Genomic DNA, 18905 nt, shown 5'->3' with positions numbered 1-18905 from the left:
CCTGCCCCGAGTGGCGCTGGCTCGCTCGCCCCTGTGCTCCGTGCTCCCATCAGCGCTGGATTTGTTTGCCATCGGGTTGCCCACTGTCTTCCCTGTGAAGTCTTTCACAGCCACCTCTCCTCCTCAGTAACCGTGTCTGCAAATGCTGCTTTATTATCACTCCGTTTTCATTCGGGAACCAGCATCAAGCCTTATAGCTTCCTTCTGCCATGCTGACACTTCAAGCTGTTTGCATCTCCTAGCTGATTTGTGACCCCTGGCAATAATATGCCTCTCACCCTTGTCACTATTTAGCATCTTCAGTAGTCTCTTCTATGGGATCTTCTGAGAAGTTTTTTTGGAATTGTCACTATGCAACATCAGCTGGTTTCCTTTTCAGTTCTGCTGTACTGACAGTCCGAGAATTAAAAGCAGTTTCTGAATCCATTTTCCTTTGCAGACTCTATGTATTGTGCTCTACCAGGTACTGTGTTCAGTGTTAATTGTAATCTCAGACACCTCCTCCATCTATCTGTATACAGATATGGCCTCCATTGCTGTAGTAGGTCTGTGCCCTAGCGTCTTTAATCCATTTACTTTGCATACCATTGTGAGACTAGCAGTGTCCGAACCCTGCTTTGTAGAGGCAAAAGGAGACTTGCACGTGGGTATTATCTAACGCATGGGATAGAACCTATTCTGCTGCAGACTAGCATTCTCCCAAGAAACCATCTTCCCCAGTGGGTGGCAAAAAGGCTCATATAGCTTGAGCAAGCAGCCACCATTTTCTCTCTATCAAAATCTTGATCTTTTACTTAATTTTCACAGATTAAAAAAAATAGGTTGGGGTAATTTCAGAGCATCTGGTAGGTAGCAAATTGATGCCTCTGCCAGCCAAATTCTGGGAAATGACATTTACCTAAGAGCTGGCAGACTCCACTGAGCCATAGGGCTGCTAATGGCAAGCTCTACTGCCAAGGTGAACTTTATGCTGTAGTCATCTATTCACTGATATCACATGGCCAAAAGCAGGAATTTCAATTTTATTCAATAAATTGACAAACAAGGTAATTTTTTTGCAGAAAAACAGTAATTTGAAAGGTAAAGAAGAACTTATGGGAAACAATTGGGGAAATCTGGAGGCAAGAACAACAGAAATGTACATATAGGCTAGACATTCATAGTGCCTAGGTATAAAACTCAGATAAAAAGCAACATCAAGGCACCTAAACTTCATTCTATGCAAACTTGCCTGGAAGCTGTCTTGACTTTATTGCTGCAGAATGTACCCAGGCCATTATGAGAACACAGCCTCTAAACCATGGAGTCTATCAGCTGTGGCAGGTGCAGACTCTAATGGGGAATACTGAGCATCTATTCCCTGGTAAACACATGGGGATGCTGTTAGTTCTATTGGGAGGTCCCTTCATCATCCTCACTGCTGTCATCATGTTCAGTTTCACTCTCGCTCCCTGAAACATCTTTCTCCTGGAAAAGGCAAGAAATATTTAGAGAAAGAGTTGGGTGTGACCTTGGGAAGTATAGATAGATCAAATAAAAGTCCTCCTAGATGATTACTAAAATATCATCTAGAAATGTAAATATTCATACAAAACAGAACTCAAATGTCTGCTCCTATGGTGTCCTGTTTCATAATCATGCATGGTTCATACTTGATCCATTGTTGTGCATCATTTGTTCCATCAACAAGTAAGTATAACCCTGAAGGAGCACTGGAAGATCCCTTGCATTTTCACTCAAGTGGCACACCTTGCACTAACCCAAATCAGTCTCTAACTCACTAGCTTTTTTCAGTATTTTCAAGCGGTTTGGGCAGCACTATGAAGGGTCTAAGATAGCTGCAAGGCATACAAGCTGGCTACTGACCCACAGTGGAGGAACTGGATGTGGCACGGAGTGTGTAGGGAATCAGTCATAAAGGTGTGTGACTCAAAGGGACATATAGAAGATTCTTGCTGTTTCCGACCACAGCGGACTAGGCATTGCAGTGCTGACTGGGACAGAAGATGCTCTAAGGGAACCCTGTTGAGAACCTCTGCTGGCAGCTGGAAAGATAATGTGCTAGAGAGAACAGATCATGCAGAGGAATAGGTGTTGGTAAGGCTCAAGGTGCAGGTGCCTTGCCTGGTGGTACTCAGGCCATGTACTGGAAAGGATTGCTTGAAAATACTGCTGGAGAATTGACGTGAAAGAAGGAGGTGGCTTCCAGGACTGGGAGAGGGGTAGAGAACTTGTTCCAAGCACCAGGACTCCCAGGTCAGATATGGGGAAGGTGCATAAGAAACTGGTGGAGGGGTGATGCAGCACAAGCTGCTAGTGCTGTTGCTGTTAGAGCCAGTGTGGGAATGGGTTTCCCCAAAAGTGAGATGTAGGCAGTAATCATGACCTGGGTGACAGATAGGAGTGGTTCAATCTTTTGGCATCTTCATCTCTAACTTACACATTTCCTAGAGGATATGCCCTGATACTTTCTTTGTTCTGGCTCTCAAGACCCATCCCAAATAGGCAGAGAGCTGCTTCTGACTTTAATAGGCAAGCTATAGCTAGAGTCTCTTCATCTCCTATTTACCAGGAAAATGACTGGGCAAATGACATAGTGTCTGAGTTTCAGTTCCCCTGGACTTTCATTAGCTTGGCCCCAGTCACTTGTGCATCCTCTGCAGGATGCATCTACCTGACTCTACCCTTCCTATCCTGCTCATGACACAGGACAAGGCCCATTCTGTCTGAAGTGCTCAAATTATTAACAGATCTCAGGGATTTGCTGATATGAGTAATGTTCAGGGACCCATGAAAAGAATAGGCACTTGTCTCTAGAAATACCTTGACAGGATCTTCTTTGGGTTGCTGGTTGTCTACACCCTCTTGGTCACTCACTTCAGAAGACTGAGACAGGATCTCTTCTCCCTGAATTAAATGCAACATCTACTTTTTATCTGGTTGGTTTTTTTTGTGGATCAGTCATGACACACTCCTACTGAAATGAGTATTGTTGTGCAGCAATTTTTGTGCAGGAATTAGCTTCCCTTTCATTTCTCTTCCAGGGCATGGAAAAAAAATGGCCAAGGTTAGCCTCTTTAATATTAATGTGAACTGTTGGTGCTTAGGGGCCGCCAATAGGTTACCATCTTTCCTCTTCTTTGTAGGCCAAAGTCCCTGTCTTCAACAAGACACAAGCAAGGAAAGAACTGGTCAGGCCCCTAGCTACCCAACATTATCAAACTAGAAACTGACTAATAGCTGTGTCTCTAGGTGACATCCCTTGCAGAGATGGCCATTTATAATGAGACATCATTAAATGTGATCATAGTATTACATATTATGCAGAAGAATGGCATACACGAGTCAGAATGAAGACTGTATGAGAAAAGCAACTGTTGGCATTTTCTGACTTTCCCGATCATGCAACCTGAACAGTCTTACCATTTTTCCAAAATAATCCAATGTATTTTACAAGTTTTTCAATTTTGTCTCAGGATGTGGCCAGATGTACATGTGAACTGCTTCAATTTTTGTTTTCATTTGAAGTGCTTCTAAATGTGGAGTGCAAGACTATTATACAGACATACAGCTCCCTCCCAGCTAAAGTGCCTAAAAATGTGCCAGAACTGATGGTACTGCACTGCTCAATAGCTAGGAGTGGCTAGCAAGTAAGAATCCCTTTCAACCATGATCTGCAGGAGGCACGGGGTGGGGGGTGGGGCAGTGCCCACGTGTCATGTGTATCAGCATCCCCCACACTGAAAAATGGTGCTGGGGCACTTTGAACTAAAGCTCATTGAATGAGCTTTAGTTCAAAGCACCCCACCGCCATTTTTCAGCATGGGGATGCTGATATATACATGACACTAGTCTGCTGAAGTGCGTTTATTTCTGTGCTCTTGACACAGTGGATTTGCAGCATGTGGGAGCCAGCTCCCTGTATGTCTATAGGAGCCCCAGGATTCCCTAAAGACTTAGAAGGAACAGCTGAATGGCAATGTCAGAATCTTACACAATCAATGACAGAACCTCCAAAGTTCTGTGCTGGGCTTCCTGTGACTGCAGGGCTGGTTAGTTTCATATGCACTGCATTCCCAGTAACAGTAAAGAACAAACCCCTACTATCTCCTCACTCCACAATCTCTCATGGAGGAGCACTACAGAGTACTGGGTATGCTCTCCAGCACATGGCAACATTCACCTACCTTGTTGTGTTCAAACACTTCTGCCAGAGGCAAATCACCAAAACGAGGGTGCCAATAGAGAAGCAAGTGGTAACTAACATCAGGAAGCTGACAACCCTCACAAGCCTCTGGTCTGTCACCAACCAGTTTGGTGTAAGCAAATCCATGGCTGGATTGATGATCCACGTGGTGGGCCATGCCATCCAGAAAGTGCTGGTGTTATAGTTCCTCTGCCTATCCAAACTACAGGATTTGTCCATGTGGAGTTTCCAAATTATATCAGGGTCAGTGATGACACTAACATTCCTATCCTGTGTGTAGTGAACCATGGCTTGCAGCACACTAACCACAAAGGCTACTTCGTGCTATTTGGTGTTACAGACAACTGGGGCCCATTGATGCACCTGCCCACTGGGTAGTCACACAAGGGCCATGATGCCAGTCTTTTAAGAACTTCAGTTTGGTGCCCCTGATATGAGAAGCTTTGGCCTATACTGTTCCAAGAATAGAGCTGGAAGGGGTGATTATCTTCTACTGTGTGGAGACCTGGCCTACCTGCTCTTTTCAGGGCCTATGAAGCCCTACACCAGAAACCTGGATGCCAGGGAAGAGTTATTCAATTACTGGCTGAACAGCTACTGGATAACTGTGGAGGGCATCTTTAGGTTCCTCAAGGTAAGGAGGAAAAAATGGGGGTGGCCTAGATGCTAGCAAGTGGTCCCTGCCACAGATGGTAACTTTCAGCCTGTATGGTCCAAAATGTCCACAATGCCAGGGGTGAGACCTTCACAGATGTCTCAAGAATTAAGGGCCCATAGGCAGGCAAGCTGGTACCAGGCCCTAGAGATCAAGTCTCTTGAACACCACAACCCTGGACACCGAGAGGATGAACACAAAGTATTTAGGTGAGCTATGTGGACAAATTGGAGAGTCCAGTGGAGGGCAATGAAAATAGGGGGCTGGGGCACATGACTTCTGGGGAGAGGCTGAGGAAACTGGCCATATTTAGTCTGGAGAAAAGAAAACTCAGAGGGGATTTAATAGCAGTCTTCAACTACCTTAATGGTGGTTCCAAAGAGGATGGTACCATACATCATTTATCCTTTCATTTTCTATAGGCTTTTAAGGTACTTACTTGATTGCTACAAATGCTGTCTGTCCACGCCCTCAATGTGAAATTTGATTAGAACATATCTAAAGCAAAACAAAGCACTACTCTGCTGGACTGATAATCCTCACCTGCAGGTCTCTGTTTTTGAGGATGCCCACCCAGAATGCTTCCTGGCAGTGGTTAAAGGCCAGCATTGCTTTCACTCGGTATACAAACTGCTCCAGTGTTTTCTTCAATAAAGGCACGTGATTGGTCAGTCCTACATCTTGGTGAATCTAAATTTAAAACAAATGCACACACAATCAAGTTACATAAGTTAAATCTTACTAGTTAAAATCTAGGAAGCAGGAGCTTTTGGTGTAAAAAAAGCCCAGATGTATATGTAAGCATTGTAGTTATTCTCATGACAATTTGAACAGTTTATCCAAAGTTGTATTGGTCAGCAATGTTACACTAACAGGAATGGAAGCACCACAGGACATGTCCAGATGAGGCCGCATGTGCCTCTTGCCACATCTCAAAGCAGTTTGAGACATGACAAGAGGCACACTAGGAACAAAAAAATGTTCCCCGCACTGCATATTTGCAGCACAGGTTCAAAATTTGATAGCTGAATATCCAGGTATCAATCCCCCGCCCCCCTCACGAAAAAAGCAGGGCAGGGCACGGTCCAGGACCATGCCTGGATAACTGGAAGCTCGGGTCCTCCACAGAGATGCTCTGGTAGCCAGCCAGAATGTCTCTATACCTGCCCCTTGCCCAATGCTGCAGCATGCTGCCTGCCCATGCAGAGCAAACAGTGATGCAGGCTGCAGCGACCTGGACCTGGGCTCCATTCCAGGTAAGTAGAGGATGCAGGGGGCTGTGAGGCACCATGGCGGGAGGCAGCTCAGGAAGAGTGGGTCCCCTGCCTGCCTGCCTCTCACAGGGCCCACACGCATCCCCCGCACAGCTCACTGGCAGCAGCAGTGGCCATCAGGGTACTCAGGGCCTCCTGGCATAGCCCCCCTGTGAGGCAGTGGGGGCAGCGTGGCTCTGCCCTGGCCGCCTGGCACCCGGTACTGCCTGTGCCATATCACATGGGCCCTGCCCAGCTCAGTGCGGTGCCGTGTGCTTTCGGGCAGCTCTGGGCCACTTGGGCTGTCACCCAGGGCCCTATGCCACTTGTGGAGACTGCCTGTCATACCAGGCCAGGTCCTACATGCACAAAAGCAGCCTGGCCTGATGGTATGCGGAGCCTGTGCACTCAGGACCCGGCCCGGCATGACAAGCAGTCCCTGCGAGCAGTATGGGGCCCTGGGTGACAGCCCAAGAGGCCCAGAGCTGCCCAAAAGCACATGGTGCCGCACTGAGCTGGGTGGGGCCTAAGTGATATGGCACACGCAGCATCGGGTGCGAGGCAGCTGTGGCCAAGCCGTGTTACCTCCCACTACCCTGCACTGCATGGGGGGCTGTGCCAGGAGGCGCTGAGCACCCTGATGGCTGCTGCTGCCAGTGAGCTGTGGGCCATGAAGGCCATGTGGGGGAGCTGGTGCTCTGCAGGGGGTGGACAATCCATGTGCTATGTGGGGGAGCTGTGCCCTGTGGGGGGGCAGGGGACCCATCCCTCCTAATCAGCCTCCCCATACAGTTCCCCCCCACACACACAGTCCCCCACACCTATACCCCCCACATCTCTCCACACCCACCCACATCTCCCCACACCTCCCTCCTGCAAACTCCAAATCCCGCCCCCCATCACGCACCCATCGTGCCCAGCTTCCTGACAGGATGAGACCTGCTGGCAGGAGCTGTGGCTGCAGGGGCAGCTGTCCTCACATCCTAGTTACCCACATCCTGGCTAGTGAAGGAGTCAGAGGGAAGTCTAATTGTTCTATGATAAGAAAACCAAAAGCAAGCAGCAAAACATATAGATATTTAGAATTAATTTTATTATGATGATAGAGACACTGGTAGGCTTCCAAACTGCTTTAACATTGTAACTATATCAATAAAATATTGCCCAACTGATTCATTCTCTCCCTCTCTCTCCTGGTCTTTTTGTTTTAATTGTGGAAGAACATGGATTTGGGGGTATTTTAAAGAGTGAATTTGGGGTTTTTTTTAATCAGAGATTCTGAAGCTTTTAAATAGGGAACACCAGGATTCCTGCTAGTGAGGGAAGTGGCAGGACCCAGACAGAGAAGCCTGCTCAGAGCTGGCACTCAGGACCCAGCTGGAGGTGGCTGACCTTCTGGCCATTTGGGGCCAGGAGGACATATTTTGACTGTTCAAAGCAGGCCACCACACTGAGAACATCTTCTGGGCAATAGCTGCCCAGATGGCAGGGCAACGGCACACAAAGGCCATCTGTACAGCCACAGATTGGCAGCTGGCCCAGAGGTAAAGATGCCTCTGCTGCAGCTGTGCAGTCCCCATCTTGGTCTGGCAGATGCACAGTCTTGGGGCCACATGCTGTTGCAGGTAGCAGCAGGTCATAGCCAGGTAGCAGCCCCCACTGCCAGACTGCTATAGTGGGTAAAGAGTGCAGGGGGCACTCTTGGTTAGGGCTGCTTCAGCAGTCCAGCTGGCACAAGGGGCTAGTATCCCCAGGTACCAATTGGCCTGGCCCCAGAAGTTCCTGAGAGCAAGCAGCCCTGAGCTACGTACCAGGGAAGGTTTTTATATAGCTGGGACCAACACAGGTGCCAGCCCCAGGCTCTAGCTCCCCCTGGCTGCAGATCCAGGAGAAGCTGGGCAGGGTTATTTTGCCCCAAGTGGCACAACTTGCTCTACACCAAAGTGCATGTCTGGGCACGTGCACTGAGGCAAAAATCTCCAGCTCAAATTTGTACCGCTCCTATTTGAGCTGCTGCAAGCACACGTGCCTGCATGTGTGGATGCACCCACAGAGGCTGAATAGCTGGAAGGTTTGAGGATAATTTTGCCATATCAAGCTCACTTTCTCCTAAGTCCAATTACTATAAACATATTTAAACCATTTTTTAGCTTGTTGTTGTCAAAGGGAGGCAAAACTACTCATCTGTGAATTCCCAAAATCAGCACCCAGGGAGAAAGTGGGCAGGTGAGCCTAAACTTTGGTTCTGAACCACCAGAAGGGGTCTGGTAACTCCCAACCACAAAGAGGAATGCATCCTGTTTACCATATTTACTCAAATGGAAGACAACCTTGATTATAAGATGACCTCCCAATAATTAGATTCTATATATAGAAAATGTATCTTTGTTACAGTTTTCCAGGTATCGAATCTAATTATTGGAGGTTTGCCTTGAATTTGTCCCCTTCCCACTACTACAGAAGGGAAAATAAATCTGAGGGGTCAGGTAGCCCCTTTACCTTCCGATGTCCTCCCACTTTTTCCCCCTGGCAGCCCAGTCCAGCCCAGCCCCTTCCTCCTCTCCTTACAATCAGACCCTGTTCTTCCTGAACATATAGAAGTGAGGAGCAAATTTGAAAACACTGACCTTGATATTAAACACAGTTGTACCAATATGCATATATTGCTCATACACTAGTTAATCCAGAACTGATACATATTATCTTGTTTTGAAACTGCTGCAAGGTTTAGCACAGGTGTTTCATAAACACACTTTTGAGAAGCACTTTAACACCTACTTATATCTAGTATAGACAATGCATGATATTAGTCCAAAGCCAAAAGCCTCATGATTTACCACAGAGATCACTGCTGGGCTGGCCCTCCCCTCCCCCTCTCCCTCCCCCCAGATCAACAGCATTTTAAGCTATGGTGAGCTAAGACATTGCATACAGTTCACCCAGAATTCCTCTGTTGCACCCTCTGTGGAGGAATCACCCCGCTAGTCTGACTCTGCTGTGAGCAGGCAGCCCCTCCCCCATGTTTCATTTACCACTGAGCTGTGACCTGGGTTGGAGACATTCCTGAGGGAGGGGAACCTGCTCCCTTTGTCTCAGTTTGCCCACCACTGCAGGTCATGTGACTATTTCCCTCACCTGGAAAGGTGATGTCATGAGGAAGCACCAGGCAGCAGCCAATGGGGCTGCTTCTGGTGGGAACTTAGCGATGAGGTCACGACAGGTTATTTAAGGGTCCCTTCTTCCTGAAAGGAAGAGAGCCATTTTGGGGAACATAGCATAAGCATACAGGTAGCAGCACCATCCCCTGTCATTCTTGGGATGCTGGAAGAACAGATCATCTCCCTTCAAGGACTGTGTTAGGAATTTTACCTGTCAGCTTTGAGACTCGAGTACCTTGGACTGGTGAGATCCCAGCTCTCTCTCTCAAATTTCTGAACCTGAACTGTATTAGTTAAGTTTGAGCTAAGTTTCCCCAAATACTTAGTGAAACCAGGGTAGTACTATAATTGTTTGTGTTTTTCTTTTGCATGTCTATTACTACTAGTACTATTATATATTTCATATGCTTAGCAATAAATAACTTTTATAGTCAAACTGGTAGTAATTGGGTATATTTTTCCTTCTCTGCTTCTCTTTCCTCCCATGCTCTGCAGCAACGCTTCTTTTACCTATGCTAAAGATCCCTGTGAAGCCCAAATTATTGTGGGGTCTGCTCATCAAGAGGCCAAAGATTGGGACGTGCTGAGTTTGAAACACATAAGGGGATCAGCTTGTACAGGCTGATTGACCCAGTTTGACTCAGACGTGCCCTTATGAACTGAATGCTGGCCCATGAGGGTGTCAGCTGGACACCCAGCCGGATTCAGCACGTTAATTTGTGTGTGTTTGTGTGTGTGACTGATTTGGTGACTGGAGGAACCCAGCCCCATTGAAACTGAGTCCTGCAAGATAGCTCCATTGGGGGTGAGGGCTTGCAGAAGGGAGAGATACAGCTCCGCATAGTAACACAAGCAGCACATTGACAGAATTACCAAGACCCTAGAAACTATCCCTAATAAATGAGCACACCCCAAAGTAATGGGCAAATCTGGTAACAGCTAATTAGGCCCCAACTCATAACTGGAATTGAGTGTTCTTATCACAAGTCCTGGGATGTTCCAAAAAATGTATGTGCAGATGAGGCACAGAGCAACCTCATTTGGCTTCACCTCGTGGAGGGTGGGGCCACACTAATCATATGGCAAGTCAGGGGTTGGGGCTGTGTGCTGCCCCCCCGTCCCTGCCTAGGAGTGAGCGGGTGCGGGAGCACAGGGCCAGCATCAGCAGGGCCCAGAGCAAGGCAGCAGGGGTACAGAGCCCCTGCCTGCCAGGACCCTATGGAGCCAGGCCAGCTCCCCACTCTCCCTGCTGGTGCAGCCCAGCTCCACAGAACCCTACCAGCCTGTGCCATGCTCTGGGCCCCACTGATGCTGGCCTGGGACATTGGTCCCAAGATGGTGACTAGGGGGCAGGGCACCTGTTAAGGGGCGGGGCTACCCATGTGGCCCTCGACAGCTTGCCAAAACTGGGTAAGCGGCCCTCTGACCAAAATAATTGCCCGCCCCTGCACTAACCTATCCTTGTGGTAGGTTCCTATCTGCACTGAAAGCCTCTTGTGGGCTAAGATCAAGTGAGTATAGCTGGGCGGATGTCCAGCTACTGCCTTGGTTGAAGCCTGGAGCCTGGGAACAGCAGAGCTACGGAGAAACTGGCAGAGAAGTTCCAGGTGACCAGGATGGAAGCAGCCACGCCAGAAAAGGAGAGAAGCAGAGATCTGACAGATGAAGCAGAAGAATTGGGAGACAGTAGAGAACAAGAAAAAGAAGAAAGAGTGGAGTGGTAGAGCATCTGAAGAACTGAGACAGAAAACTGAAAAGCAACAAGCACAAGGGAAGAAAGGTACAAAGCAGAGGATTGAAGGAGAAAGAGCTAAAGGACCAAAGCAACCCCGTAAAGAAGATAGAAGACAACAAGAACCGGTAAGAGATGCGAAAGATTTGGATGTGGAAAGAGGGGAAGATGGGGAGGAAACAGAGAGAGAGAATGGTGGGAACCCATGGCTCAGAGTGAAGGCAGTCTTAACTGATAAAGAGGGACAAAGGAATACATATGTGGCCAGATATGCCTTTATGGAAAAATATTATTTGAAACACTGAATGTAAGGCCAGAGCAGTTGACCAGTGTGCTGGCAAGTAAAAACTGAAGAGTGTGGCAGTTCATGTCCTGGAAAAGAGAGGGCTATGAGGAATTCTGGGACTTGTACAGAGAAAAACAAGATGAGGGGGATTAAGTTCCTAGCCAGGGAGCAATCACAGGAGAGAGTCATAAAATGTATTCAGAGGTGGTGCACAAGGCAGACATAAGAAGATGGATGGAACAGAGACTACAAAGAGTGGAGAGATTCTTAAAGTACAGCATTTGGACAGGGAGGCCTGGAAGGTGAGGGCAACCCTCAAGAGTGACGAATTTAACAGAGGAGGAGGAGTGAGGCACCTGCTATCAGTCATCCAGCTAGGGTCCTACAAAGGATATGTAACGTATTATGGACAACCCAGAATATTCAGCCAGTGTGGGGAAGAGGGGCACATAGCAGCATATTGCACATTAACTTGCTGCCAACGGTGTGATGGGAAAGACCACAGGACCAGCGATTGCCAAGAGAAAACAAAATGTACAGTGTGTAACAAGGAAGGGCACCTATATAGAAGGCGCCTAACCGCCTATGCCAGTGAAGGTAAGAGGGGCGGAAGAAGCAAATGAGAAGGAGAAAGACCTTACAGAGGATGAAGACAGAATGAAAATGGTGGAAAACTGAAAGGAAAAGGGAAGAAGCTATTAAAACCAAAGAGGTGGAAAGAGATAGAGCAAGCAGAGGAAGATGAGATGACTGAGAGAAAGGAGATGAGAAGGCAGCAGAGAGAGAGAGAGAGAAAATGCAGGGAAACAAAAGACAAGAATGAGAGAGAAGACAGCAGAGAAAGAATATTCAGCTTTGAATAGAAAGATGAAAATCAGACTGAAGATGATAGAATTGCTGGAAGGAAGAGGACACACAACAATAACAGAGCCGCAGTATGAATGACCTCTGAGAAAGATCACGATGGAGATTACAATAACATCCTTAAATGTACGAAGTGTTCAGACAATGAAAAGATGGGAAAAGATAGAACCCATTTTACATGTATTAGAAGTTTGTGGGAGGAGTCATAGTCCTTATCTTTAAAAAAAAGGAGAGAAAGAAACATCCAAAACATTTGGATGGTTTCGTTTAGTTTTGGAGATGTTTTGGAGCCTTCTGTTTCATTTTGGATTCGGTGTTTTGGGCACCGAAATGGGCCAAAACACCTCCAAAATGAAATGGCTGCTGAAACTTTGCACAGCCCAAGCATCTAGCCACACATGAACTGCGAATGTATATTGAAGGTGATGAAGAGAAGCTGGGAGCAACACGTGCAACAAACAAGTGGAGATTAAAAGACTAGGGAATGCTGTTCCAGGAAAATTCTCGGTGGGGGGAGGGGGAATAACAGAATAGGTTGGGAGGACACTGATGAAAGCATGACAGGTAATGCTATTTGAAGAGACGTGGGTGGTAAGGGAACCTGTTGGGTGGTTATATGAGAGCTGGTATAGAAATGTTAATATGATGTGAAATAAAGGGCAATGTTGTTCAGTTAAAATGTATAAATCTGGGAAGGAGGGATGCATCTCGCTGAGGCTGTATGTAAATAAGAGGCAAAATGATGCCAGAGAATAAGAAGCATGCAGAGAGATGAAATAGTAGATGTCAAAGGATGTAAATTAGGAGATCCTGTGTTAGTTTGGGAAAATGTTTTATGCAAAGTGATGTAAACTGATTTGTTTTTAATGTGGAGGAGAAGATTTTGATTAATAATAAAAAAGTAGGTTCCCATCAGCATTGAAAGCCTGATCAATGCCTTAAGGCCAGAAAGAGGGATTAACAGAGCAGTGTAAGAAGTGGAGGAGGGAAACGTGAAGCTCAAAACAATGGTAGTGGTGGCAATTAAGCATGAGGTGGAAAAAGAGTTAAAGAGCAGAAACGAAGATCTGGAGATAGATGGAGAGTGAATGAAGGTGGAAAAGAAAAGAAGAAGGGGACAGCAGAAGCTATGGCCAAGGCAGAAATGATGAGTGTGACGATGCCAGAAGGAAGATAGGAGCAGAGGAGAGCAGGAGACAGAGCAGGAGCATGAGCAGCAGCAACAGAAGGTATGTTGGGTGAGAAGCAGAGAACAGTAGAATCATGATGGCAGGCCAATCCATTGGGAGTGGCATGGAAAGAAAATGTGGAAGAGGCACCAAGAGAAGCTAGAGAAGAGTGGAGGCTGCAAATAAAGGCAACTTTTACCAGTGACGGGAGACAGATGGGATTAACAATGAACAGCCATGATTTCTTGGGAAATGTACTGTTTGAGATATTGGAGATGCAGGTGGAACATCTCACCAGCCTGACTGCTTTCTCAAACTGAAAGACTTGGTAATTGACTTACGGGGATGGAGAAGGGTATGGAAACTTTTGGAAGAAATATGCAGAGAAATGTGGGAGGGAGGAATTAAGAGCGATAAAGTTCACAGCAGGGAAAAAGTCAGAAGAAAGAGAGAATATAGTTTGAATGTACACAGATTTGCTAGAGGTAGAAGACCTAGAAAGATTGATGGGAACAATGTGGTCTGTATTTTACCATTCTGGATACTGATCGTCATGTCTAAAAAGGAGATGTTGGTGCTGGAGTATTTAAGAGATAGTCAGATGGAGGGATGATAATTGTTGAATGTCTGATGGAACTCAATCAGAGATTGCAGACACTATGACGAGTATCCAGAATAGTAAAATACAGACCATGTTATACAAGAAACCCACAGACCAATATACATATCTGTACAGAACCAGCAATCATTCTAAACACACCAAAAAAGCTGTGATATACAGCCAAGCCCTCAGATACTACTGAACTTGCACTGAGGAGAACACCTGGGATTGCCACCTCACCTCAAAACTCAAAAAAGCATTCACCCAACAAGGACATTCCTCCAGAGAGATAGATCGCACGTTTGAAAAAGCCACCCAGATACCATGTGAAGAATTGCTGCAGTACAGAAGAAAAACCCCACGAATCTCACACTGCTGGTTATGACATATCACCCCTCCCTCGAACCCATATGGAAAATGCTCAAACAATTGCAATCCATATGAGAAAGAGGCCCTATTCTTAAAGAGATCTTCTTAGAACCACCCATCCTGGCCTTCAAACAAGCATTGAACCTCACTACCCTCATCACCAGAAGCAAACTTCCTCAGGTCCAGAACCCACCGAATGGATCCAGACGGCGCCATGACAAGAAATGAAAAACCTGCCAACACATCTCCACCACCCCCACAATTACTACACCCCACAACAGAGCCATCAGCATCCCTGCATCTTACAGCTGCACCTCTAGAAATGTAATATATCTCTCATCCAATGTGGCAAACGCCCTGATGGAAAATACGTAGGAGAGACCAAACAACAACTGTGCACCAGAATGAACGCACACTGGAAATCTCTTAAAGACAAGAATACCCAACTACCTGTGGGGGCACATTTCTCACAAGAAAACCACTCTCTCTCTCCAATCTCTGTTCTAATCCTCAAAGGGAATTTACAAAACACTTCTCAGAGACGAGCCTATGAACTTCATTTCATCAACCTCCTGGCTACAACAAATCATGGACTAAATATAGACATTGGATTAATGACACATTATAACCTGCCTGACATCTGACTCCCCAGGTCCCTCTTCACTATTTAGATGCTACATTCATCCCCCCCGTCCCGGTCTCTCACCCACTGACTCCTCAATTTACATCTTCGCTGCCTGCCTGCCTTGCATGCATACCAGTCCGGCCTTTGGCTTCTTTACTATTTATTCCATCCAGGAAGAGCACACACCAACTACAGAGACTTCCTCAGCCTGATGAATGGGTTTTTAAACCCAAAAGCTTGCTAAAAAATTTTTTCCCAACTATTTTAGTTGGTCTAATAAAAGATATCAGATTCAGCCAAAGAACCTTAAATGAATATTAAAAGCTTAAATATATACGATTTAAATAGCTTCAATAGCTTAGCTTTAATTTAGCTGTAATTATATAAAGACACACACACATATATATACACATACATATATATTATATATATATATGCGCACACACATATGCAAGTGCATGCACACACACATATATGAAGCATTTTTTCCAGGCAGTGCAACAAGGTAGCTATATGATAGCGCAGTATGCTCAAAGGCCATTGGAAGATACTCTGAATCAAGGAAGCATTTATTCCAGAACCCTCTTCATTTAGAGGATCTATATTTTCATTGCAGACCTTGCAATGATTTAAGGCAGAGAACAGACCCTTTCAGTACATGTCACAGGCACCAGGCCTCTGAGAAAAAAGATGGCACTAGTCTTGGGGCCAGGAGCTGAGCAGGGAGCCGGGCACACCTGGGTCCCCACACGCATGTGTGCCCCCTCACCTGATCGGAGGCAGCAGCGGGGGCAGCATCAGCTAATCCCCCTAAGGTAGGTGGGGGCAGAGGGAACCGGCGCAGCGGAGCCAGAGCCGGTGGGGTAGCCTCCCAGGTCCTTCTTTGCTGAGCTGGCAGGGAGCCGTGCTCCCGAGCCGCATGCGCAAACAGAGCGTGCAAAGAGGCTTGCTCTGTAAGAGCACACAGGCGGGCAAACAGGAAGGGCCAGGCGGGAGACTCTAACAAGGGTAGGATGAAGGCACCACACAGAAATATAAATAAATAGCAATATATAATGGTGTCAGTGCAGAGTGCTGCTAGGTCCCCTGCCCGGTGGGCGCCACCTACCAGGGGTTCATCTGTGGCCTCCACCCAGACAGAACCCATGGGGGGGCTGGTGTCCCCCTCCCCTTTGGCCTGCAGGGGATGCCCAGAGGGGCCGGGGTGGGGCAGGGAAGGCTGGCCCCCACACCTGTCCTGCAGGTGCCCATCTTAGGGCCCTGGAGGCGCAGGTAAGGGAGCTCCAGAAGGAGGTTAGCAGGCTGAGGGGAATCAGGGAGGCAGAGGATGAAATTGTTGTGTATTTTCCCTCCCTGCAGGGCCATGCATCCAAAGAAGAAGCACCCCGGGAGGTGCCCTCCACAGCAGAGTGGCAGATGGTCCCCTCCAGAACCAGGGTTAATAACAGCAGAGCAGTGCCAGTTCCTCCAGTGCGGCTGGAGAACAGGTACGAGGCCCTGGTGACACTGCAGGAGAAGGAAGGAGAGGAGAAAACCTCCAGAGAGGAGGTAACTCCACACTCTGAACAGGCTGAAGGAGCTAAGCAGACCCAGAGGAAGAAATGTCGAGTGATTGTTATAGGCAACTCCATCCTGAGAGGTACAAAGGGTCCCATCTGTTGCCAGGACCCCTTGACACGCGAGGTCTACTGCCTGCCCAGAGCAAAGATTCAGGATGTGACAGGGATTATCCAGGCCATTACCCGGCCCACCGATTACTACCCCATGGTCCTAATCCATGTGTGCACTAATGATGCGGCCAGGAGAAGCCCTGATCACCTGATGATGGACTACCACGCTCTGGGGGGCATGCTGAAGGAGAGAGGGGCACAGGTGGTATTCTCTTCTGTCCTACCATTGAGCGGACATGGAAGATGACACGAGACCTGCATCAGAGAGGTCAACTTGCCGCTTTGGGAATGGCATCTCGAGGCGGGCTTCGGCTTCCAAGACAACGACCCACACATCAGGACGAAAGACATCCTCGGGTGGGATGGGCTTCACCTTTCCCCCAAAGGTAAGTGCGTGTTCTCTTCTAGGTTAGCTGATCTCCTCCAGCGGGCTTTAAATTAGGCTACTGGGGGAAGGGGAAGACGAGGGCGGAGGAAGCCTTGGACCACTAAACCAAGCGTCACCCACAAGAACAGCCCAGCCTAGACCGACGACGAGCAGAACAAATACCCAGGTAAGCAACAGGGGCCCGGGTTCTACTGAGATTAGGGGGCCAATGCATGCATCTTCAGGAGGCCTCAAATGCCTCTACACTAATGCTCATAGTATGGGGAACAAGCAGGAGGAACTCACCCTCCTGCTAGCTAACACCAACCCAGACATAGTGGGGCTCACCGAAATGTGGTGGGACCCAACGCATAACTGAGCGGTGAATATCAAGGGCTATAGGCTGTACAGGAGTGAAAGGACAGGGAGGAGAGGTGGAGGTGTGGCACTCTACGGCAAGGAGAAATACACATCCTCAACAAGTGGCACTGGGTCAGAGGAGGGGCACATTGAAGTGCTCTGGGTTAGAATACAAGGAAGTCGAGGGGAAAGGGACTTAATGGTGAGGGTCTACTACAAAGACAGGAGTGAAAGGACAGGGAGGAGAGGTGGAGGTGTGGCACTCTACGGCAAGGAGAAATACACATCCTCAACAAGTGGCACTGGGTCAGAGGAGGGGCACATTGAAGTGCTCTGGGTTAGAATACAAGGAAGTCGAGGGGAAAGGGACTTAATGGTGAGGGTCTACTACAAAGCACCCAACCAAGGGGAAGAGCTAGCCCGGGAATTCTTAAGTCAGCTCACGGTGGTAGTTAGGTCAAAGGACGTGGTCATCATGGGTGATCTGAACTTTCCAAACATCTGCTGGGAAGAGCAGTCAGCCAGGTCTGACCACTCACGTAGGTTCCTAACCGAGATACAGGACCTCCATCTAACCCAGGAGGTGCACAGCCCCACCAGGGGAGATGCCTTGTTGGATCTGGTCCTGGCCACGGGCGATGACCTGGTGAGGGGTCTGCAGGTGCTCGACTACCTGGGCAATAGTGATCATTGCCTGCTGGAATTCACCCAGTGCAAGGTGGCAAAGGCCTGCAGCAAGGCAGCAGCCCTGGATTTCAGGAGGGCGGATTTCAATGAGGTAAGGAAGGCCAAGGTGGAGATGGAACTTGGACTAGCTACCCAGATCAAGGACAACAAGAAGTCCTTTTTTAAATACATAGTGGGTAAAACGAAGGTACTGGGTAACATGGGGCCTCTGCAGGACACGCTAGGAAATCTGGTCATCGCACCAGACAGCAAAGCTAACCTATTTAACAATTTCTCTGCCTCCATTTTTCTGAGCAGGGACTGGGTCACCTCCCCCCACCGGGACCCCCATAGGTCTCAGGGGAGGTGCACCCAGGCCTAGGGTCAGTGAGGACCTAGTCAGGGAACTTCTGGAGGGACTGGATGTATTTAAATCAGCAGGTTCTGATGATCTTCACCCCAGAGTGCTGAGGTAATTAGCAAAGGTCATTGAGGGACCCCTGGCACAGCTTTACGAGCACTCATGGTGCTCTGGCATGGTGCCAGAGGACTGGAAAAGGGCCAATGTGGTTCCCATTTTCAAAAAAGGGAGGAAGGAGGACCCAGGAAACTACAGGACAGTCAGTCTTACCTTGGTCCTGGGTAAGCTTTTTGAGAGAGTTATCCTGGCGCATGTCCGCAACGGGCCAGCAGGGAAGATTATGCTTAGGGGCAACCAACATGGGTTTATTAGAGGCAGGTCCTGTAAACCAACCTGGTGGCCTTCTATGACGAGGACACAAAATCCTTAGACACAGGTGTAGCAGTGGACGTAGTCTTTCTGGACTTTAGGAAGGCCTTCGATACTGTCTCTCACCCCATTCTCATTAAAAAACTAGGAGACTGTGGTGTCAACACCTACACAGTCAAATGGGTCACTAGTT

The 18905-nt window shown here is 47.8% G+C and overlaps 1 protein-coding gene across 2 annotated transcripts in view; it reads right to left on the bottom strand.

Annotated features, from left to right (window-relative positions):
* Positions 1–1006: 1006 nt before the first annotated feature.
* FANCD2 (FA complementation group D2) overlaps positions 1007–18905 on the bottom strand; it is a 194560-nt gene continuing 176661 nt past the window's right edge. For both annotated transcript variants that reach the window (XM_014522094.2, XM_014522095.2), the window contains 3 exons: positions 5406–5552; positions 2824–2907; positions 1007–1467 (listed from right to left, as the gene is read on the bottom strand). In XM_014522094.2, the coding sequence (XP_014377580.1) occupies positions 1390–1467; positions 2824–2907; positions 5406–5552 (309 nt within the window). In that variant the 3' untranslated portion in view covers positions 1007–1389. The remainder of the gene's footprint in view (positions 1468–2823; positions 2908–5405; positions 5553–18905) is intronic.

Source organism: Alligator sinensis, unplaced genomic scaffold, assembly GCF_000455745.1.
Source record: "Alligator sinensis unplaced genomic scaffold, ASM45574v1 scaffold487_1, whole genome shotgun sequence".
In the NCBI taxonomy this organism is placed as follows: domain Eukaryota; kingdom Metazoa; phylum Chordata; order Crocodylia; family Alligatoridae; genus Alligator; species Alligator sinensis.
Note: the sequence above shows the minus strand (reverse complement) of the source record. Positions and strands in the feature narration are given on the sequence as shown.